Raw genomic sequence first — 24,881 nt, 5'->3', positions numbered from 1 at the left:
GTTAATTAGCCGTTGAATTAATTAGTCTTAAAGAAACAAATCTTCATGGTGACGCTGGCTTGTAGTGTATCGTGGGAGTGTGAACATCCCAACAGAGCAAATTATAATTTGTGCTAATTACACAAAATAAAGTTGTGAGTGAAAAATAAGACTCAACTCTGATAATTGAACCAACTCACAGCTGTACACCCCCTATGGACCAGAGACCTGTACACCCCCTATAGACCAGACACTTGTACACCCCCTAATGACCAGAAACCTGTACACCACCCTAAGGACCAGACATCTTTACACCCCCTATGGACCAAACACCTGTATACCCCCCTATGGAGCAGACCCCCATACACCCCCTATGGACCAGACACCTGTACACCTCCTATGAACCAGACACATGTACACCCCCTATGGACCAGACACCTGTACACCCCCCTATAGACCAGCCACCTGTACATCCCCTATGGACCAGACACCTGTACACCCCCCTATAGACCAGCCACCTGTACACCCCTTATGGACCAGCCACCTGTACACCCCTTATTGACCAGACACCTGTACACCCCCTATGGACCAGACACCTGTACACCCCCTATGAACCAGACACCTGTACACCCCCTATGAACCAGACACCTGTACACCCCCTATGGACCAGACACCTGTACATCCCTTATGTACCAGACACCTGTACACCCCCTATGGACCAGACACCTGTACACCCCCTATGAACCAGACACCTGTACACCCCCTATGAACCAGACACCTGTACACCCCCTATGGACCAGACACCTGTACACCCCCTATGGACCAGACACCTGTACACCCCCCTATAGACCAGCCACCTGTACATCCCCCTATAGACCAGCTACCTGTACAACCCCTATGGACCAGACACCTGTGCACCCCCCTATGGACCAGACACCTGTACACCCCCTATGGACCAGACACCTGTACACCCCCTATGAACCAGACACCTGTACACCCCCTATGGACCAGCCACCTGTACAGTACACCCCCTATGGACCAGACACCTGTACACCCCCTAGGAACCAGACACCTGTATACCCTTTATGGACCAGACACCTGTACACCCCTTGTGGACCAGACACCTGTACACCCCCCTATGGACCAGACACCTGTACATGGGTGCACTTGTCCGGAACACAGTGCAATTAGAAAAGTACAGGACTTATACTGTACCCCAAAGAAACGGCAAGTGCGCAGACTGGACAAAGTACTGTACCTTCCATTATCACATCATCTTCGCATGCGCGTGTCCACAGACCTTCAGTTTGTCTCTCAGGTGACTCTGCCCCCCCCCCCCCATCACATGCATAGATGTGCCAAAGGGCTTTAGCCAGCCTTCAGGGCCTGGCAGAGCCCTTTGGTACATCTAGGCATGCTCAGGTAATTTCCCCATGCATCTGTAAAAAAAGAAGGGGGGTTTGCAAAAGGTTATCAGATTTTTTTTTTTATTTGGACTTAAATATTATGGTATGGCGCTTCAATTCTAAACTCACTCATGCAATTTTTTTATTTGTGCTAGAAAAAGAAGGCTGATATTGCAATATATTATTGTTGTTGTTGTTGTTATTATTTATTAATTATTATTATTTATTATATATTATCTTAAATGTAATTATTATTATTATTATTATTATTATTATTATTATTATTATATATTATCTTAAATGTAATTAATATTATTATTATTATTATTATTATTATTATTACATGAAGAAGAACAACATTCTATATTATGTTTCTATATTATTATGAATTGTATTATTATTATTATTTATAATATTTGTAATTATTAGTTGTAGTAGTATTCTTCATATAATATTATATATGATGACGATTAATATTATTGTTTTTATCATTTGTTTCTATTATTATTATTATTATTATTATTATTATTATTATTATTATTATTATTATTATTTTCTAGTATTATTAAGTGTTGTTTTTACTATTAGTAGTAGTAATAATTGTAATTAATATTATTATTAATATATTGCTACATTGCCCAGACTGAGCTCTATGATATTGCAATATATTATTATTGTTGTTGTTGTTGTTATTATTTATTATTATTTATTAATTATTATTATTTATTATATATTATCTTAAATGTAATTATTATTATTATTATTATTATTATTATTATTATTATTATTATTATTATTATTATTATTATTATTATGATTATATATTATCTTAAATGTAATTACTATTATTATTATTATTATTATTACATGAAGAAGAACAACATTCTATATTATGTTTCTATATTATTATGAATTGTATTATTATTATTTATAATATTTGTAATTATTAGTTGTAGTAGTATTCTTCATATAATATTATATATGATGATGATTAATATTATTATTTGTTATCATTTTTTTTCTATTATTAATAATATTATTATTATTATTATTATTATTATTATTATTATTATTATTATTATTATTATTATTTTCTAGTATTATTAATTGTTGTTTTTACTATTAGTAGTAGTAATAATTGTAATTAATATTATTATTAATATATTGCTACATTGCCCAGACTGAGCTCTATGATATTGCAATATATTATTGTTGTTGTTGTTGTTGTTGTTGTTATTATTTATTAATTATTATTATTTATTATATATTATCTTAAATGTAATTATTATTATTATTATTATTATTATTATGATTATGATTATATATTATCTTAAATGTAATTAATATTATTATTATTATTATTATTATTATTATTACATGAAGAAGAACAACATTCTATATTATGTTTCTATATTATTATAAATTGTATTATTATTATTTATAATATTTGTAATTATTAGTTGTAGTAGTTTTCTTCTTCATATAATATTATATATGATGATGATTAATATTATTGTTTTTATCATTTTTTTCTATTATTATTATTATTATTATTATTATTATTTTCTAGTATTATTAATTGTTGTTTTTACTATTAGTAGTAGTAATAATTGCAATTATTATTAGCAGTAGTAGTAATAATTGTAATTAATATTATTATTAATATATTGCTACATTGCCCAAACTGAGCTCTACGGCTATTTTGGAACATTGTAGCAGTTGCATATTTGAATCCAAAGATCATTTTTATTAAGATTAAATTACAAATTAAAAAAAAAAATAGATTTATTTTTTAATGTATCTACTGATCTGTGTGCTCAGGTGGAAACCCGTACACGTGGTGGATCGGAAGAGGCAACGAGAGACACACCTACTGGGGCGGGTCCCTGCCTGGGCAGTGCGCCTGCGGGATGGAGGAGAGCTGCATTGACATGAGATATTACTGCAACTGTGATGCCGACAGACAAGACTGGTAAGACAAAGATTGCAATCTTACCATTAAAGTATAACTAAAAGGCCACATTTTTTTCTTAGCTTTGGATGGAGTAGAGAGGGAACTGACCCCCCTGTCAGTTTTTATTGCTGTCTGCTTCCTCCTTCCACTGGTTCATAGCGGCACGGCTCCCTCTGCAGGACGTCGCCTCCCTCATTTTTTGGGGAAGCGGCAAACAAACCTGGTCCCCTAACTTCCCCCCACGCTCGATCGATTGCCCGCTCGATCACCGATTCGCTTCCCCGCCGCCCGCCTTGCTCGCACTTACCCCATCAAGGTCGTGGCTTCGACACACATCCGAGTCGTTTCAAGTTCAGAAGCGGGGGGGGGGGAGGGGAAACGGCCGCTACTGAAAGTGACTTCTTAGTTCTTCCTCCTCCCTCATCCTCCTTCCTCCTCCTGTGCAGCGAGCGAGTTGCGAGGGAGGGGCCAGCTCGGGGCCCCAAGCAATTGCTTGGTTTGCTGCCAGTCCTGTCGCAACGGCCCTGCTAATTCCCGATTGGCCGGTGACTTGTCGGTATGGTTCCCCTATCGAGATGGTTATTGTAAGGACTGCGCAGGCGCAATCCTTGCCGACGGAAATCTCCGAACCTCGGCCGGCATCCAGGCTCATCCCTTCGGCAGGTTCCCCTCCTGCATCTCCTCCTGGGTCCTGGCGGTCACTTCTCCTCCCTTTCAATCAGGTCTTGGGACTCCCGGTGATCTGACGATATGGTTCGAGATGGTTCCGGTAAGGACTGCGCAGGCGCAATCCTTGCCGACGGAAATCACCGAACCTCCAGGGCGACGTGGAATTTGAGGTAAGTGGCCAGTCGGCCTCACGTCCTCGCTTCGCTCGGACGGCTCGCTTCGCTCGCTTGGCCTCCTGGCTCTTTTTTTAACATCCTCCAATCCACAGGGATGTTAAGGAATGAGCCTGGATGCCGGCCGAGGTTCGAAGATTTCCGTCGGCAAGGATTGCGCCTGCGCAGTCCTTACAGGAACCATCTCGATAGGGGAACCATACCGACAAGTCACCGCTCGCTCTGCCTCCTGGCTCTTTTTTTTAACATCCTCCAATCCACGGGGATGTTAAGGAATGAGCCTGGATGCCGGCCGAGGTTCGGAGATTTCTGTCGGCAAGGATTGCACCTGGGTAGTCCTTACAGGAACCATCTCGATAGGGGAACCATACCGACAAGTCACCGGCCAATCGGGAATTAGCAGGGCCGTTGCGACAGGACTGGCAAACCAAGCAATTGCTTGGGGCCCCGAGCTGGCCCCTCCCTTCCAACTCGCTCGCTGCGCTGCACAGAAGGAGGATGAGGGAGGAGGAAGAACTAAGAATTCACTTTTGGTAGCGGCCGTTTCCCCCCCCCCCCCACCTCGCTTCTGAACTTGAAGAGACTCGGATGTAATTTCCGACAGCAGCACACCCCCCCTCCCCCAGCTTCTCAACCCCGCCCTGTCGTTGTCCATTTTGCTTGGGGCCCCCAAATTCCTTCAAATGGCCCTGGGTCTTAAGACTCCCAACCAATCAAAGGAAGATCCCAGGGCAGGACTAGGAGGGACTACATTGTTCTGTGCAGTGATAGACTCTGCCCCTTATGCAAATATAAGAGCATAATGACATAATAAGAGGGAGGTGTTGCTGATGAGATGTTGAGGGGATTGGGGAGGAATCGGTGTCGTTAAAATTTTTCCGCATTGTACTTCTCGCCCCGGTAAATCCTTCACATGGATTTCTTCAAATTATTATACAGCGTGACGCAGATATTTTATCGTCTGTTTCCTGTATAATGTAATAAAAAGTGAAATAACCCGATCATGAAATATGAATTAATTGTGCAGCGCAGCTTTGAATTCGGCGCTGTAAATCAATGGCGGCCATCAATATTTATAACTGATTAATACCGTATGGCTCAGGTGTGCCGGAAACAGCGGCGAGAGAGATATAAAACAGATGCGTTATTGTACGCCGTTATAAATTTAGATCTGTCAGTGGGGGGAGGGTCGACTTTTATTATGGAGCGATGGCCTGCGGCGTCTGCGCTTATGTGAGTATATGAACTATATCCACCTTCCTATTATACACAAAGCCCTAAAAACCTGCAAGAGAAGAAGAAAGGTCATTAAAGGAAATCTATAGATTCTGTTCTGGCGTAAGCCGCACCTCCTCGCAGTGATAGAGGAAGCGATATCTGATGCTGATAGGAAAATTAGGCTACGAAAAGATACAAATAAAACACCAGAATTCCATTGGTTGATGTGATCTGCGGCCTTGGTGATGGACAGGCAGCTTGAAGGCGGTATGTTGCCTCCCTACTGCCTGCATATCTAATACCAGGATAAGCACCTCCCTAGCCACTTGCCGACTGGCTAATGTAGATATACAGTAGGTGCCGCCGATTTTGTGTTCCCCGTCGCGGGAGCCAGCGCCGAGCTATGTCACTCCTCCCGCTCGCCGCCCCCCAATGGATTCCTATGGATGAGCGGCATCTCGTGGGGGCAGCGAGCGCGAGAAGCACAGCCTCCAGCGGCGATATCCAGCGCAATCCCATCACACTGGATATACAAAATTTGGAGGCACCTACTGTACGTCGGCAGAATGGCACAGGCAGGCAAAGCAACGTACAGGTACGTTGCTTTGAATCTGCCCCCTAGCGAGCGTGCCAGCAGCGAGCTCCGTAACCATGCCCGCGGGAGCCGCAGACTCGATGTATGCTGGTGTCCCGCGATCGTGTCACGAAGCTGCAAGATCATTTGGAAGATGTTTATATTCTTTCTATTCCATTCTATTCTATTTTCTTTTTCTATTCTATTATTTTATTTTCTGTTCTATTCTTTTATTTTCTGTTATATTCAAATTCTAATTTACTATTTTCGAAATGCGAAAAACAGTTATATTTTTGCTCGTCCATGTCTTTACAGACCTTGCTTTGTGCACTGGTCCAAATCATTTGGTGGAGGGGGGATTATGGTGTGGGTTTTTTTTTTTTAGGGGTTGGGTTTGGCCTCTTAGTTCCAGTGAAGGGAACTCTTAAAGGGTTAGTAAAGGGAAAAAGTTTTCCCTTTAAAATAACAAACATGTTATACTGACCTCCACTGTGCAGTTCGTTTTGCACAGAGTGGCCCCGATCCTCGTCTTCTGGGGTCCCTCGGCGACTGTCTCTGGTCCTCCCCACAATTACTGACCACAGTTATGCGAGAGAGCTCGCATGGTGGTGAGTCCTTGCGGGCGCGCTCCCGTGATACAGCGAGCGGCCATAGCGGCTGTATCACTCGGCCCCGCCCCTCGGCGCACCGCATCACTGGATGTGATTGACAGCAGCGCCAGCCAATGGCTGCGCTGCTCTCAATCCATCCGCTCTAGCCAATTAGCGGCCAGGCTGAGCAGCAAAAGAGGATCTCAGGACTGTGCACGGGACTTTCGAGGGGTCGGGTAAGTATAACGGGGGCTCGGAGGGGGGGGCGACAGCATCAGATGTTTTTTCACCTTAATGCATAGATAGCATTAACCACTTAAGGACCGCCTCCTGCACATATACGTTGGCAGAATGGCACGGCTGGGCACATGCACATACAGGTACGTGTTGTGCTATTGTCCAGCCGTGGGTCACGGGCGCGCCCGCGACCCGGTCCGAAGCTCCGTGACCGGGACCGCGGGACCCGCGGACCCGATCGCCGCTGGAGTCCCGCGATCGGTCCCCGGAGCTGAAGAACGTTCTTCACTGTGGCTCCGTTATCGATCGTGTGATCCCTTTTATAGGGGGACACAATCGATGATGTCAGACCTACAGCCACACCCCCCTACAGTTGTAAACACAGATGAGGTCACACATAACCCCTACAGCGCCCCCTAGTGGTTAACTCCCAAACTGCAATTGTAATTTTCACAATAAACAATGCATTTTAAATGCATTTTTTGCTGTGAAAATTACGATGGTCCCAAAAATGTGTCAAAATTGTCCGAAGTGTCCACCATAATGTCGCAGTCATGAAAAAATTATTTTGTAAACGCTATGAATTTTGCGAAAACCGACCGATAAACGCTTATTGCGATTTTATTACCAAAAATAGGTAGAAGAATACGTATCGGCCTAAACTGAGGAAAAAAAATGTTTTTTATATATTTTTGGGGGATATTTATTACAGCAAAAAGTAAAAAATATTGCATTTTTTTCAAAATTGTCGCTCTATTTTTGTTTATAGCGCAAAAAATAAAAACCGCAGAGGTGATCAAATACCACCAAAAGAAAGCTCTATTTGTGGGAAATAAAGGACGCCAATTTTGTTTGGGAGCCACGTCGCACGACCGCGCAATTGTCAGTTAAAGCGATGCAGTGCCGAATGGGGCAAGGTCCTTTAGCTGCATTTTGGTCCGGGTCTTAAGTGGTTAAGGTGAAAATTTTTTTACTTTACAACTCCTTTAAGGCGTCAGCATACCAAGACATTTTGGACAATTTCATGCTCCCAACTTTGTGGGAACAGTTTGGGGACGGACCCTTCCTGTTCCAACATGACTGCGCACCAGAGCACAAAGCAAGGACCATAAAGACATGGATGAGCGAGTTTGGGGTGGAGGAACTTGACTGTCCCCGACCTCGGTCATGTTGGAACAGGAAGGGGCCATCCCCAAACTGTTCCCACAAAGTTGGGGCCCAACTCTAAAAAAAAGACCCCACACCATAATCCCCCCTTCATCAAATGATTTGGACCAGTGCACAAAGCAAGGTCTATAAAGACGAGGATGAGCGAGTTCGAGGTGGAGGAACTTGGCTGGCCTGACCTCAACCCAATAGGACACCTATGGGATGAATTAGAGTGGAGACTGCAAGCCAGGTCTTCTCGTCCAACCTGACCTCACAAATGCTCCTCTAGAAGAATGGTCAAAAATTCCTATAGACACACTCCTAAACCTTGTAGACGGCCTTCCCAGAAGAGTTGAAGCTGTTATAGCTGCAAAGGGCGGGGCCAAATCAATTTTGAACTCTACGGACGAAGACTGGGATGCCATTAAGGTTCATGTGCATGTAAAGGCAGGCGTCCCAATACTTTTGGTAATACATATGTATTGAAAAGGGAAAGTTATTATTTAAAGATGTCCTTAGCATGCTGATGAGAGGGAAAGGGGGGATCCAGGTGAGCAGCTTTAAGTGTCTCCTGCAGCTTCAGATAAAGTGATATTTGCTGTGAGGTGTGCAATCTTACACAATCCGTCCGTCTCCCCGAGGTGCGAAGTGTCATTGCAAAACAAACAATCAATCCCTTCTGTCTTTTCCTCTTGTTAGCATCACAGCAGTCCTTGTACGGGAACACAAGACAGACAACACCGCCGTAAATCCTCAGAGTCAGCAGGCGGGCCGCAGATCACACGTCTCCGCGGGACGCAAAACCGGCGAGTCATTCTGTATCAGAAGGTCAAATGGAGAAAAATGCAAAGCTTACTAACCAAGGGAAATAAAACTTGGCTTTACATGAAGAGTAGATGGTTGTAGTGTCTGTTTTCCAACTTTAAGCCCAACTCTGGGCTTCTTCCACCACCCAGCCAGTTGCCCCTTCCTCCAGGAGCCTTCCCACCAGTATTTTTTCCCCCATACTGTAATATGGAAAGTCAGGTGGTTCTCAGTAAAGATGAGCTTGTTTGGTCTGTAACCCAAAAGGAAGCTGTCTATGCCGATCCTATCTGCCCCATCAGGGGGCATTCCCTGCCATGCAGCTGCATGTACACCAAGGTAGGGGGGGGGGATGCTCGTGACATCATTGATCTAACATGGCCACGTATTATCACTTTTCTGTTTTTAGGATGAATGACACGGGATTCTTAACCTTCAAAGAACACCTGCCAGTCTCTCAGATTGTGATCACCGACACCAACAGATCAGGTTCAGAGGTGGCCTGGAAAATCGGTCCTTTGCGGTGCTATGGAGACAGTGAGTAGATCCATTTTATTTATTTTTTTCAGTCTACATCTTTGCCAGAATTCTTTGGTTTGAGACCTATGCCCTGTACACGCGCTTTCCCCGACTTGTTCATTCCCCGACTTAGTTGGGGTAGGCGGTACACTTTGGTGGGGGTGGGTCAGCCACGCCCTGTGACCTTTGACCTCTGGGAACCCGCCTTCTGACCTTTGACCTTTGGGGGAGATCCCTGTTTCAATTCCTGAGTCCTAGCCATATTCTTCAATGGGAAACCCTAACCCCTAACCCCTACCCTAACCCTAATCCTAACCCCTAACCCTAGCTGTCTTGCATACACACTGTCAGACCAAATTCCGACTGTCCAAAACGCAGTGACGTAAAACACTACGACGAGCCGAGAAAAATGAAGTTCAATGCTTCCGAGCATGCGTCGACTTGATTCTGAGCATGCCTGTTTTCTCCGTCGGAGTTCCACACAGACGATCGGAATTTCCTATAGGATTTTTTTCCATCGGAAAAAATAAATAAAACATGTTCTATTTCTGAACTCAGATGGAAAAAGTCCGATGGGGCCCACACACGGTCGGAATATCCGAAGAAAAAATCCCTTCTGACTTTTTCCATCGGAAATTCCGATCGTGTGTACAAGGCATTAGAGATCTATAGCTAGATTCAGGTAGAGTTAGGTTGGCGTATCAGTAGATACGCCGACTTAACTCTGATTCTGCGCCGACCTAGGTTTAAGTGTATTCTCCAACAGAGATGCACTTAAACCTATCTAAGATACGACGGCTTGCGCCGTCCTATCTTAGGGTGCAATATTTTGGCTGGCCGCTAGGTGGCGCTTCCATTGCGGTCGGCGTAGAATAAGTAAATCACTAGTTATGCCTATTCACGAACGTACGCCCGGCCGACGCAGTACAGATACGCCGTTTACGTAACGTATTATCAGGCCTAAAGTTATTCCGTCTACTAGATGGAATAGTAATGTTAAAGTATGGCCGCCGTTCCCGCTTCGAAATTCAAACATTTTACGTTGTTTGCGTAAGTCGTCCGTGAATAGGGATTTACGTCGTTTACGTCCACGTCGAAATCAATAGGACTTAGCCGCAATGCACACTGGGAAATGTAGGCGCCCGGCGCATGCGCAGTTCAAAAAAGGCGTCAATCTCGTCGGGTCAAGCCTCATTATCATAAAACACACCCCCTCAGGCAAGTACTTTGAGAATCAAGTACTTGCCTCGCTAACTTACGGCGGCGTAGCCTAAACACGCTAAACTACGCCGCCGCAAAGTTGCGGCCATCTCTCTGAATCTAGCCACTTGTGAATGGAATTGGTGATGAGTCCACCATGGACCAGAATGTTTGTAAAGAAAAAAAAAACAATTGGGCATGTTGCAGCACCCACTATATTGAGCGCCACTCCAAACTCAACTCTTCCTCCCCAATCTGGGAATTGACAGGTGTCGAGTGTAAGAGCCCGTCCTTGCTCTATTACACCGAAAAATCTTTTTTACCTAATGTGAAAGATGATGTTACGCCGAGTAAATAGATACCAAGCATGTCACGCTTTATAATTGCACGCACTCGTGGAATGGCGACAAACTACGGTACCTAAAAATCTCCATAGGCGACGCTTTAAACTTGTTTTACGGTTACTAGGTTAGAGTTACAGAGGAGGTCTAGTGCTAGAATTATTGCTCTCGCTCTGATGATCGTGGCGATACCTCACATGTGTGATTTGAACACCGTTTTCATATGCGGGCGCGACTTACGTATGCGTTTTCTTTGTTGCGCAAGCTGGCGGGGACAGGGGCGCTTTAAACATTTTTTTTTTTCTTATTTATTTTATTCATTTTTATAATATTAAATTGTGTTTTTTTTTTTTTTTTTACATTTTGATCACTTTTATTGCTGTCACAAGGAATGTAAACATCCCTTGTGACAGTAATAGGTGGTGACAGGTACTCTTTATGGAGGGATCGGGGGTCTAAAAGGCCCCCGATCCCTCCTTTGCAATTCAAAGTATTCAGATCGCCGAAAACGGCGATTCTGAATACTGTGTACTTTTTTTAAACCCGGCGCCATTGGCAGCCGAGAAACCCGGAAGTGACGTCATGACGTCGCATCCGTGTTTACATTGCGGAGACTTGCGGTGGGACGGGAGGCCCGGTTAGATCGGCGAGAGGCGGCGGGAGGGGGGATGTCCCCTCCCGCTTCTCCGGCATAACAACTGAGCGGCTTTTAGCCGCATCGGTTGTTATGTCTGGATAGCCAATCCCCGGCTCTAAACAACGGTAGGCGAGGACGCATATATGCGTACGCTCGGCGTGAAAGGGATAAACGGCCAAACACTCAGTCACGCTTCCAAAAAACATTATTGCAGGTCTTTTAACTGTTAGGCCCCCCTTCTGTAGCCACACGCACTGACGCATTTCCCCCCGAGTAGGCTTATGCAGGCCATACATGGGTCAAATTCCGAAAAAAAAAAATCTTTACAAAATCAGAAATTTTGTGATCCGATGGTGCCACCTTTGATTGCGAAATTCGACCAACCAAGCCTTTAATTTCAGCTCATGTTGCTACATAAAGGTTTTTTTGTGGCCAGGAATCTTCTTTTCTTCCTTGGGAATTGTCTTTTCTTTCGGGGGAATTTTTTTTTCTTGTGCTCATGCGCATTTTCTTTTTTGATTATATTTCTCTCACAATTGATTAGAAAATCATTTGTCTTTCAAAAAATTTCCAACATACCCGTTCACTCAAATTTAATGGCTGCACCAAAATGGTGCGAAATCCGATCGAAAATTCTTAGATAAGATTTTTGGAAAAAAATATATTTTGGAATTTGACCCATGATGTAAAGACCTCTACAACATTGATTAGTTACATTTTACCATGATTTGGCTTAGCTGCGTAGATATCTACGTCACCCATCAGTCGCATTTCGCCCTGATTAGGCATAGTGGATTAAATCACTTTTACCAAAAAATTACCTTTTCAAGAAAAGCGGCGCCTGTTGATAAGAACAAACTGTGCAGCTTTAACTGGTGGATAATACCCTTACTATAGGTAGAGACAATTTACATACCTTACAAAGCCTGAGAAACTCCCAGAGATGGCATCATCCCCCATCATCCCATCCTGTCTTGTTTCTAGGACGTTGCTAAGACACTCCCAGTCGTTACTGCTCACCTACACCACCATAGGAGTAAGCTCCCAAACCCACACACGTGTGGTCCACTTTCTCTTACATTACAGAACTGTTGAGCTCACAGCTACTGCTACAAGGGGGATTAGAATCAGCTAGGTGTCGCAAGGGCCATGTACCTGAGGTGAGACCGAAGTAGTGGGGAGGCCTCCCTTGCACCTCGGGTCCTTGAAGCCTCTGGAGATGGAGACAGAGACTTGGTGGACAAAGAAGTAGACTGGTCAAGGTACAAATCCGAGGTCAATGGCTAGCAGCAATCAAAAGTAGTCAAATAGGTTTCCAGGTCACAACAAGTTCAGACAGATCACACACTAGCACAGGAACAAGGAGGGACTGAAGATAATCCAGCAATTTGTCAGCGTCTGGGCTGGGCTTATAGTGGGAAGTTTGAGGTCACTTCCTGTGCGCCTCCTGGGTATTTCCCCATCTTTTTTCTACCGGGTTGAGGTCATTTCCTGTGCACCTCCTGTGTATTTTCCTGCCTTTTGCCATCAGGTTGAGGTCACTTCCTGTGCACCTCCTGTGTATTTTCCTGCCCTTTTCTATCAGGTTGAGGTCACTTCCTGTGCGCCTCCTGTGTATTTTCCTGCCTTTTTCCATCAGGTTGAGGTCACTTCCTGTGCGCCTCCTGTGTATTTTCCTGCCTTTTTCCATCAGGTTGAGGTCACTTCCTGTGTGCCTCCTGTGTATTTTCCTGCCTTTTTCCATCAGGTTGAGGTCACTTCCTGTGCGCCTCCTGTGTATTTTCCTGCCTTTTTCCATCAGGTTGAGGTCACTTCCTGTGTGCCTCCTGTGTATTTTCCTGCCTTTTTCCATCAGGTTGAGGTCACTTCCTGTGTGCCTCCTGTGTATTTTCCTGCTTTTTTTCATCAGGTCTTTTGCACAGATGCGGGTTGGCGCACTGAGACGTTTTTGGCGCATGCTCAGTTGACACGGATTTCCTCTTGCGGCAATGCACCATTGGTGCATGCGTAGTAAGCCCTGGACTCTTACACTAGGAGTGTCTTAGCAATGTCCTAGTCAACATGGAATGATGTCATCTATGGGAGTTTTTTTCAGTCAGGCTTCAGGATTCAATCTGTATATAATTGTCTATTCATTTGTTAGTCAATAATGTTAAATATATCATTTTTTGTTTTTGTTTTTGGCTCTTGTAGGGAATTTTTGGAATTCTGCATCTTTTAGCCCCATCGTGTCCTACCTTTACTTTACTACTTTTCACTCCGACTTCAGCACCGACATCGCCTTCTTCTTCAAAACTAGCAGCAGCTCCGGAGTCTTCCTGGAAATCCTTGGGGTGAAAGACTTCATAAGACTCGAGTTAGCCTGTAAGTTTCTAAAAATATATATACAGTATATACATTTATATAAATATTAATAAATCTTACTAAATATAACTCTAATTAAAAATGAATACCCTACGTGCTATTTTGCTTGCATATCAGTCACTTATAGTGGATCTGTAATGATCAGTGAGGCCCCGTACACACGGCCGAGGAACTCGACGTGCCAAGCACGTCGAGTTCCTCGTCGAGTTCTGGGATGAAGCCGCCGAGGAGCTCGGCGGGCCGCCTTCTCCCATAGAACAACGAGAAAATAGAGAACATGTTCTCTATTTTCTCGTCGAGCTCCTCGGCGGCTCCATCGAGCCAAAACTGTACAGACGACAGAGTTTCTCGGCAGAATGCGGGTTTTGACCGAGTTTCTCTGTGAATTATGCCGAGAAACTCTGTCGTGTGTACGGGGCCTAAGATTTTTAGGCTTTGGACTGAGAGATGAGAAGCACAAGGTACAAAAGTTCACAACACTTCAGGAATTTTAGTTGATATAGAGTACCCGAACAGTCAGATCAGTTGACTTTTTTTTGAAAGGCAACTGATCTGACAGCTCAAATCTAAACCTAATTATGGGCATCTCAGTTCAATCCCACCGCCAGTCCAATCATGTCCAAAAAGCGGGAGGAATTTCTCCTGAAACGTGTTGGCTTACCTTGATATACTATATCAAGAAAAGTTTGGACTAAAATTCCTGATGTGTGACATGTACTTTTGTATTGGGCCCTCCATGACCCTCATCCCAAAGCTTTATGCCGCGTACAGACGGTTGTTTTTTGTGATGAAAAAAACAACGTTTTTGAAAACGTCATTTAAAATGATCGTGTGTGGGGGAAAACGTTGTTTTATGTCTTCTGAAAAACGACAAAAAAAAATTCGAACATGCTCGAATTTTTTGTGTCGTTTTTCAAAACGTCGTTTTTTACTTCACAGAAATTGACCGTGTGTAGCAAAAAACGACGTTTAAAACAACGTTTTTACACCCGCGCATGCCCAGAAGCTAGTTATGAAGCGAGCTTCAATGGGAAAAAGTGGTGAAACGTAACCTCGCTTTGCTAGAGCATTGTGAAAAAACAATTGTGTGTAGGCAACTTCGTCTTTGAAAATGATGTTTCAAAAACGTTGTTTTATTTCATGATTTAAAACGTCGTTTTTTTTCATCACAAAAAACGACCGTCTGTACGCGGCATTATACCTATTGTGTCACGTACCTGGTGGACATCGAGCAGTAAAAAAGGCTTCTCTTGCACCTCCTGTCCAACACCCCTGGCAGCGATGACAGGGAGTGAAGAGTGGCACGAGGGTCGATGTGGAGGATGGTACTGGCTGGGCCTTGGCAGAGACCTGATGGCTGGAGGTCACTGGACAGGTACTGAAGAAAGGAACTCTGTGTTGCTGGGACAGCAGGCGGAGGCGTAGCCGTAACGGAAGACAGGGGTCATCAACAGGCGAGCAGAGCAGGTACAGAGACGTGAGACAGAGACTATGACAGCATACAGGCCAGGTTCGGTACACAGTCGGGCAGCAAGGTACAGGAAGATAAGGCAGGAGCAGAGTCAACACAAGTTGAGGTCATAGGTAGGCAGGCGGAGACCCAAAGACAGGTACAAGTGAAGCCGGGTCAGACGCAAGGAACTGGAACAGATCTGGTAACCGGAAACGAGCTGAAAGACCACTCAGCAAAGTGTGCATGTTATTGCCTGGTTTAAATAGGCGGACTGGCGCTAATGCGCGCACGCACGCGCTCACGCATGTGCCAGTACATTGCCTTTCTTGTGCACATCCTGGTATACCCATGCCTGTGCTCCAATGCACGCTTGTTACCCAGGTTTCTCTGATATATCAGAGAAGCAGCAGTCCAAGACCAGAACAAAGTCTAGCCTACACTTCCCATTCGCTGTTCCTCAGCCCCTTTCAAGGAGGGCTCCTTATTGCATTAAATCCAAAAGTACCAATTTCCAACTTCCATCAGTCCAGTGTTACCATACACACACACCAGCTTGATAATAGGGTGGTTCCTCCTACACTTCAAAAGATTTCTATAATTCCTTTGGGTTGTGATGAACCAGGTTGAACCAGTTGCTGACAAATTTTAATTGAATCCATCCACCACTATAACATACAATTATAATTGGTGTCAGGGGTCAAGCTCGGAGACCAGTAGCTATAGCAGTAAAGAGGCTCCCACCTGCCAGTGGCATAGGTATACAAGCAGGTAACCCTGATTGATGAGGAAGGCTCACCCGAGGTGTGGGGTCTAAGCACTGACTGGTGTTACAACAGAGCTCCTGTCATGTACCTGGGTGTATTTGAACCAGAACCTTCCTGGTCCCACAGCTGCAGTTTTACTTGTTGTGCCACAGAGGAGCTCTGGAGTCATGGCAATGTCCTCTCAGTTTGAAGCATTACCTTGGACTCACTATCCCCACCTGCTGCCAGCTGGGGACAATCTATAATCAAAGCAGCCCATAAATAGCAGCACTTCCTGTCTCTCAGTGCCCGTTTCTGTGGACTAGCTCCCTGGGTGTTGTTATAAGCTTTATGACTCTGTGTGAACTTCTGTCTAAATTCCTGACTACTCTCTAGCCTGCTGATTTTGTACTTCAAGGCCCGTTTGTGTATGACCTCTGCCTACCTGACTCTCTGGATTTTGATTGTGTACCACTTTGATCTGTTGCTTGACCTGCTTGACTAAGCTTGACCTGCTTGACTAAGCTTGACCTGACCTGCTTGACTAAGCTTTTCGCCTGAATCATCAGCACACAATCACCACTTCGGACAATACCTACCAGAGGTACCTTACCACTCCTGATGGCGGAGATGGGTTTTGCTGCGTGTTAGTACCAGGTCGTGGTCCTCAGGATCGCCCCACGAGGAGGTGAACAGGCCTAGGTCTAGGAGCAGATATAGCAAGAAGGGATCAAGCAGAAGATTAGTCAATAATATATGGTTATAAGTTGTTGTTAAGTGGAAGTGTAGTCAAGGAACAAGCCAAAGGTTGGTAACGAGAGGTAGCGAAGATACAGACAGTGACAATAGTGAGATTTTGGCTGGAAAGAGCACAATAATGGCAAACAGAAACTACAAAGGCATGGCTTAAAGAGGAAGTAACCCCTGATGTGTTTTACTTCCTCTTTGTTTCCCTGCAAAAGTAAAGCATAATGGGCTACTATGCATCGCATAGTAGCCCACTATGTGTCACTTACCTGAAACTGAAGCCTGCAATGTCCCAGATTTCCACGCTGGCTGGAAGCGTCCATTCTTCACCCCTCTTCCTTCCGGGCCCCGTGAACTCCGGCTCTGTGACTGGCCAAAGTCGCGTGACGTCACTTCCGCGAATGCGCCCGGGTGCCGCCAGTCGCGGCATTACCCCTGCGTGCCCTTTCCAGAGTGCGCATGCGCCAAATACATCGGCGCATGCCCAGCAGACAGCATCGTTCAGGGACCCTTGTAGGTTTAGGAGATTTTTCCAGCACCCACAGGTAAGCCTTAATCTAGGCTTACCTGTAGGTGAAAGTGGCCTGTAAGGGTTTACAACCACTTTAAATAAAAAGTTCATGGGAGGAGCAAGGGGTTCAAGGTTCAAGACAAAAAACAAATGCAACCTTGTCTAAGGAATCAGACAAGGAGATGTCCAGCATCTCAGGTGGCTTAGCGAGAAGAGATACTGCCAGACACAACTTAGGTTGCAGGTTCAGATCCAGGTCCTGACAGCATTAGTTCTTGTTTCCTCAATCCCTGATGAAGGGGGAAGAGCTTGAACCCAAAGCATATTGGTTTCTGTTAAACATTTGTCTTTGAAATAACCTGGACTCAAATTTTGAGGTGCGGTGCTTTAGTTTCAGGTGCATTCATCCTCTCTATCACATTTACAGACAGAGGCGGCTCTAGGCTTTCTGAGGCCTTAGGCAAAACTTGACATGGGGCTCCCCCACTCACACCCATGATTGGAAAAATAGTTCAAGACAAGAGCCCTTTTCCCCACAACCCTGGCCGGTAGTTGTGGGGGTCTGCCGGCAGGGGGGGCTTATCGGAATCTGGAAGCCCCCTTCAACAAGGTGGCCCCCAGATCCTGCTCTTTAATACCTAAGGGGCGGGGGCCACCCGGTGATGTCACCTGCTGAACCCACCCCCTTGTGACATCATTGACTGAAGGCATGCTGGGTCATTGATGTCACAAGGGGTGGTGTCACCGATATTCACTGGTTGCTAGGGATGCTGGTGGGCCCCGCTCCTGAGTCAGGGCTCCTAACGCTGCCTGTCATTCAAAACTGGGGTAATGCATTAGGTAAGTTAGGCGGCCGGGAGGCCCCTGTGAGTGTGAGGCCTTAGGCGACTAATTTGCCTAATTAAAGAGCCGCCTCTGTTTACAGAATTGCATTAAGTGCTCCCTGCCAAAGTATCATTGTTAGTATCCATTTTACGGATGTATTTTGCATTAGAAAGCAACTATTCTTAATATGACCTGAGAGCGGAGAAGTTGCTGCAATCATTAAGTGAATCCTCTCTAACTTTGACTGCATTGCACCCGACACTTTACATCAATTCTGAGCCTCCAGGAGAGCGCGCCTCTCAAGAGACGTATGAGAGAAAGCCCCTCCGGGCTACAGAACCCCCATCTGCACCATCTACATAAAACAGCACTTCACTAATGACAAGCAAAAGTCACACCAAACTTCTCTGACTTTGTATTTATTTTCGGCTTTGTGCTGAGTTTTCCTCTTATCTCCAGTCACAATCAGCAATTATCGTTCTCATTTATGGCTGTTTATTTTATTTAAAATTTTATGTCCACAAAAAATGAAAAACCAATTGAATTGGACTTTGATGTGCAGTTATCATTATATCAAACCTCATTAGGAAGCGATTAGCTTTCTCCAAATGTATTATTTGTTTAATGAGTTTGAGGGCCCATGGGCAGCTTTTTTTATTCGCAGCCGGAGTTGAAGACGTTTAAAAAAAAATAAAAAATAATAATAAAATCCTTGGCTAGTCGGAGGGGAGCAGAAAAAAAGTTCAGCAGCTTTGAGTGTGCTCATAACAGCAATTCTACAGTCCGTAACCGAAAAAGTTTTCTTAACGTGACTGCTTCATTTTCGAGTCAGCAAACTGGAACAATCTTGTACTGTACATGAGGATCAGAATTCTTCATCTCTATATTTGTTCAAAGTCGGAAACTCTGGAAGCACTGACACCCAGGGAACTAGCATTCTCAAAGGAGAGCTCAGCAAAAGCAACCCCCCAACTTTTCTCTTGGCTGGGTCATTTTAACTTCATATGTACAGTGGCTGGATGGTACAGGCATCGTTTTTGGAGGACATTGTTATTATACAGGATTTATATAGAGCCAACAGTTTGTGCAGCGCTTTACACTGTAGAGGGGGGACAGCACAATTACAATACAGTTCAATACAGAAAGAATAGGAGGGCCCTGCTCATTGAGCTTACAATCTAAAGAACATATGGGTATATCCTTCCAGAAACCTGCAGCATCATGATCTTGTAGAAAACCTGAAGGTGCTCCTTGGATTTTGGGCCTCTCTATGTGATTAGGCTGTGAAAAAGCCTCCCACGTGTGGTGTTACAATGTTGAGAAGGAGTGACAGAATGGGTTTTGGGATACAATCCATGAATACCTATACTGGGGCAGATTCAGGTACCTGCGCGCCTAGTTACGGCGGCACAGCGTATTGTATTTACGCTACGCCGACGCAACTTACAGGAGCAAGTGCAGTATTCACAAAGCACCTGCTCCGTAAGTTGCGGCGGCGTAGCGTAAATGGGGCCGGCGTAAGCCCGCGTAATTCAAATGTGGAAGGGGGGGTGTGTTTTATGCTAATGTGTTATGACCTGACGTGATTGACGTGTTTTACAAATGGCACATGCGCCGTCCGTGTACATATCTCAGTGTGCATTGCTCTCAAGTACGCCGCAACAATGTATTGGTTTCGACGTGAATGTAAATTACGTCCAGCCCTATTCGCGAATGACTTACGCGAACAACGTAAGAAATTCAAATTTCGAAGCGGGAACGACGTCCATACTTAACATTGGCTGCGCCTCCTAATAGCAGGAGCAACGTTAAGCTGAAAAAGCCTTACGCAAACAACGTGCGAACGTACGTTCGTGAATCGACGTAACTAGGTAATTTGCATATTCTACGCCGAAAACAACGGAAGTGCCCCTAGCGGTCAACGTAATATTGCACACAATTATACGTCGCCACATTCAAGTTACGTCGGCGTATCTGCCTTTGAGAATCGGCGTAACGATACGCCGGCGCAGATTTCAAATTACGGCGGCGTATCTGGAGATACGCCGCCGTAAAAGCTACCTGAATCTGCCCCACTGGGTGTTAGAAATATCTTATAGACTGACATCTTTGTGTAAAAAAAAAAAAGGCATTTTCATTCGGCATTTTCCACAAGCTTGTGACAAAAACATGAAGTCTTCAAAAGACTCGCCATGCCTTTTAAAAGATACCTTGAGGTGTTTGCTTTCCAAAATGTTGTCATTTTGTCAGTGTTTTCAATGTCCTGGTTCTTCGGGGCCTTCAAAAAATGTAATAGGTAGTCAGGAAATTAGATTTGTAATTTATGGCCCCTGGAACTCCTGAAGGTGCTCCTTGGATTTTGAATCCCTGCCTAGGCTGTGAAAATGTCTCACGCATGCGGTATCACCAAAGACGGGGGGAGAAGCAGAATGTGTTCATGGGTGCAGTTCTAACTGTGTCCACGATGTGTGTTATGAATATGTTATTGATTGATAACTTTGTGCAAAACAAAATACAAATCTTTTTTCTGCATTTTGCAAAGGATTTTGGCAAAAACATTTTTTTTTTCAAAAGTCTCACTGGGGTTGATTTACTAATACTGGAGAATGCAAAATCTGGTGCAGCTCTGCATAGAAACCAATCATCTTCCAGGTTTTATTGTCAAAGCTTACTGTAATTGAACAAGCTACATTTAGAAGCTGATTTGCTACCATGCACAGCTGCATCAGATTTTACACAGTTTTAGTAAATTAACCCCACTATGCCTTTCAGAACATACCTTGGCGGGTTTGCATTCAAATTCTAATATTCCATCTAGTCTTCCATCTAGTACCTCATCTAGTCTTCCATCTAGTACCTCATCTAGTCTTCCATCTAGTACCTCATCGAGTCTTCCATCTAGTACCTCATCTAGTCTTCCATCTAGTACCTCATCTAGTCTTCCATCTAGTACCTCATCTAGTCTTCCATCTAGTACCTCATCTAGTCTTCTATCTAGTACCTCATCTAGTCTTCCATCTAGTACCTCATCTAGTCTTCCATCTAGTACCTCATCTAGTCTTCCATCTAGTACCTCATCTAGTCTTCCATCTAGTACCTCATCTAGTCTTCCATCTAGTACCTCGTCTAGACTTCCATCTAGTACCTCATCTAGTCTTCCATCTACTACCTCATCTAGTCTTCCATCTAGTACCTCATCTAGTATTCCATCTAGTACCTCATCTAGTCTTCCATCTAGTACCTCATCTAGTCTTCTATCTAGTACCTCGTCTAGATTTTCATTTAGTACCTCATCTAGTCTTCCATCTAGTACCTCATCTAGTCTTCCATCTAGTACCTCATCTAGTCTTCCATCTAGTACCTCATCTAGACTTTCATCTAGTACCTCATCTAGTCTTCCATCTAGTACCTCATCTAGTCTTCCATCTAGTACCTCACCTAGTCTTCTATCTAGTACCTCATCTAGTCTTCCATCTAGTACCTCATCTAGTCTTCCATCTAGTACCTCGTCTAGACTTTCATCTAGTACCTCATCTAGTCTTCCATCTAGTACCTCATCTAGTCTTCCATCTAGTACCTTGTCTAGACTTTCATCTAGTACCTCATCTAGTCTTCCATCTAGTACCTCATCTAGTATTCCATGTAGTCTTCCATCTAGTACCTTGTCTAGTACCTCATCTAATATTCCATCTAATACCTCATCTAGTCTTTCATCTAGTACCTCATCTAGTCTTTCATCTAGTACCTCATCTAGTCTTTCATCTAGTACCTCATCTAGTCTTTCATCTAGTACCTCATCTAATATTCCATCTAGTACCTCATCTAGTATTCCATCTAGTACCTCATCTAGTATTCCATCTAGTACCTCATCTAGTATTCCATCTAGTACCCCTACAAAGAAGACCTGTCACTTACAGAAACAAACACTGCCAAGGAAATAGGCAAAAACTGTTTTTTTTTACCACGTTTGCTTATTCTGGTCACTTTGCTTTTTTAATTACTTAATTTTGACCTTTTATCTCGATCTGGAAGGAGACATTATGCTAATAACAACATGAGTGAGAATGATGGATGTGTGTTTTTCAAAATCTTGAGCTTAATAATTACTGTGCGTTTTTTTTTATTTAATTGGTGTCATCGGTTACAGTGAAATGACATCAACGTGGCGGTCTCAACAACCCGACTTTATATAATAAATATATAAATAAAGTAGGATTTGAATAATAACCTTTCAAAAGTCTGAGGAGTATGATGATAACATAATGAACACAATCTAACAAATGGCATTCAATCGCCCCGCATGCATCTTGTGATTCGTTCTCTGTGGGTGGAAGACGGAACATTTTGGAGTTAAATGTTTTTGCATCTTTTTTTTTTTTTTCTACTTTCAATCTACTTTTCATAAATTGCTCATCAAAAGCTTTACGATGGAATACAAGAAACAAAGAAGCAAATGAAAATTGCAAATTGCAGTGTGAAACTTTTTCCGAAAGTCATTGAAAAGTTGGCAAATGATTTAAAGAGGAACCTCCACCTTCCAATGAAAATTATAGTCCTTTCCTCTTCACCGATTCCTCTTTTTATGCTGTATTAGGTAGGGTTCACGCCTGCCAATGCACCTGCACCCCGACTAGATATGAGAACCCCAGTGGGGGGGGTTCCAGAAATTAGCTGCATCTTTTCATGGACAGAAATCGTGGCTTGTCTCTCTGTCTCTCTCTCTCTCTCTGTCTCTCTCTCTCTCTCTGTGTCTCTCTGTCTCTGTTTCTCTCTGTCTCTCTCTCTCTGTCTGTCTCTCTCTGTCTCTCTCTCTCTCTCTTTGCCTGTCTCTCTCTGTCTCTCTCTCTGTCTGTCTCTCTCTCTTGCTCTGTCTGTCTCTCTCTCTGTGTCTCTCGCTCTCTCTGTCTCTCTCTGTCTGTCTCTCTCTCTCTCTCTCTCTCTCTCTCTGTCTCTCTCTCTCTCTGTCTGTCTGTCTCTCTATCTGTCTCTCTCTTGCTCTGTCTGTCTCTCTCTCTGTCTCTCGCTCTCTGTGTCTCTCTATCTCTCTATCTATCTCTCTCTCTGTCTCTCTCTCTGTGTCTCTCTCTGTATCTCTCTCTCTCTGTCTGTCTGTCTCTCTCTGTCTGTCTGTCTGTCTGTCTCTCTCTATGTGTCTCTCTCTGTCTCTCTTTCTGTCTCTATCTCTGTCTCTCTCTGTGTCTCTCTCTCTATATCTCTCTCTCTGTCTGTCTCTCCCTTTCTCTCGCTCTCTCTGTCTCTCTCTCTCTTTTTCTCTCTCTCTCCCTCTCCCTTGCACAAATACCCCCCCCCCCAAAAAAAAATCCCCCTTCTAGCACAAATCCTCCCTGCCCACTCCACATCCCCCTTCCTTCCAACACAAATTCCCCTACCCAATCCCCTAACCTAGCACAAATTCCCTCCTAGCACAAATATCCCCGAATCCTCAGTACTATATTTCCCCTTTACCATTTTACTTTTATAAAACAAACTGCCAAGTCAGAAGAACACACGGGCGAAGCTGAAGGGGCATGCACCCGAAACTGAAGAAATTGTCCCTCTGCTCCGACCAGCACATGACCATCAGAACGGGCCAAGATAATGGAATTCAGATTTTTTTTTTATCCTGCACTGACTGTCTTTGAAATTGCCCTAGCTCCTGTTCAAATCCAATCCAGACTTAGTCCAGGGATAGTGTCCTCAATCCGGGGATTGTCCCCGGAAACTGGGGATGTCTGGTCACCCTACATTAAAGTTCACGTGCATGCAGGGGAGGTGTCCCAATAATTTTGGCAATTTAGTATATTTATACACACTCCAACCACCATCTGGGCACACCTCCCCAGGGATGGGCTGGAGCTGCATAAATATTCAGGCTGCTCATTTGTCCCACCCACTGTGTGCTGGAAGTATCCAGAAGACAGGGAGAAGCAATCACACTCTCAGCCTGCAGAGCACAGAGCAGCCTAAAGCAATCACATGCTGATTACAGGAGAACCACATAACTAAATATGCCTAACCAAACCCAGCAGCCTATCTGGGAAGTGTATATACGCCACATTTTCTAATGGTTTCCTATGGAATGGAGGTTCAAGCATCTGAATAAACTTCAACTAAGCCACATCATTTATAAAATAAAAAATATGGATTGTTGTCCAATTGTTTGTTTATCTTTTATCATTTAATAGGCATAAAACTACAAGTTTGCAGGACTATCATTTAAAGAGACTTAAAAAAAACCTCTAATTTATATAAATGTTTTTATTGACAGGTGTTCCACAGTAATTGTGGATTTATATACAAGTGGAAATATAATTAGGTCACACACATACCTCAGTGTGATTTATATATTTTTTTTATTTTTAGAGCCCAAGGGATGAATAATGTTATAAATAAAACATTGGCAGAGTATTAGGTGCCTTGCCAAAAAATATTTATTTGTATTGCTGTCATGCCTGGACCTACACAAACGTAAATCATTTAGTAAAACTAGATATTGATTGCGGTATTGATCGCCTTTGTGTACTTTACAGCTCCCTACCAGGTGACATTTTCATTCGATGCGGGAAATGGGCCTATGGAGGTTTCTCTGCTGTCCGTCACGGCCTTGAATGATGGTCAATGGCATTACGTCAGAGCCGAGAGGAATATTAAGGAAACCAGCCTTGTCGTGGATAACCAGCCAAGGAAACTGGTGCAAACCCCGTTTGATGGGCGCTTACGACCGCTACAGAATGCTCAGCTCTATGTGGGTGAGTCCAGATTGCTTTCAAGCTATATAAAATTACTTT

General features: G+C 44.0%; 1 protein-coding gene across 1 annotated transcript in view; it reads left to right on the top strand.

Annotated features, from left to right (window-relative positions):
• LOC120944456 (contactin-associated protein-like 5) overlaps positions 1–24,881 on the top strand; it is a 189,918-nt gene that overhangs the window by 110,762 nt on the left and 54,275 nt on the right. Inside the window, exons 10-13 of the mRNA XM_040358515.1 lie at positions 3,207–3,357; positions 9,163–9,290; positions 13,644–13,814; positions 24,624–24,842. Coding sequence (XP_040214449.1) covers positions 3,207–3,357; positions 9,163–9,290; positions 13,644–13,814; positions 24,624–24,842 — 669 coding nt within the window. The remainder of the gene's footprint in view (positions 1–3,206; positions 3,358–9,162; positions 9,291–13,643; positions 13,815–24,623; positions 24,843–24,881) is intronic.

This window comes from Rana temporaria, chromosome 6, assembly GCF_905171775.1.
Source record: "Rana temporaria chromosome 6, aRanTem1.1, whole genome shotgun sequence".
Lineage (NCBI taxonomy): Eukaryota > Metazoa > Chordata > Amphibia > Anura > Ranidae > Rana > Rana temporaria.
This window is presented reverse-complemented; position numbering and strand designations above follow the sequence as displayed.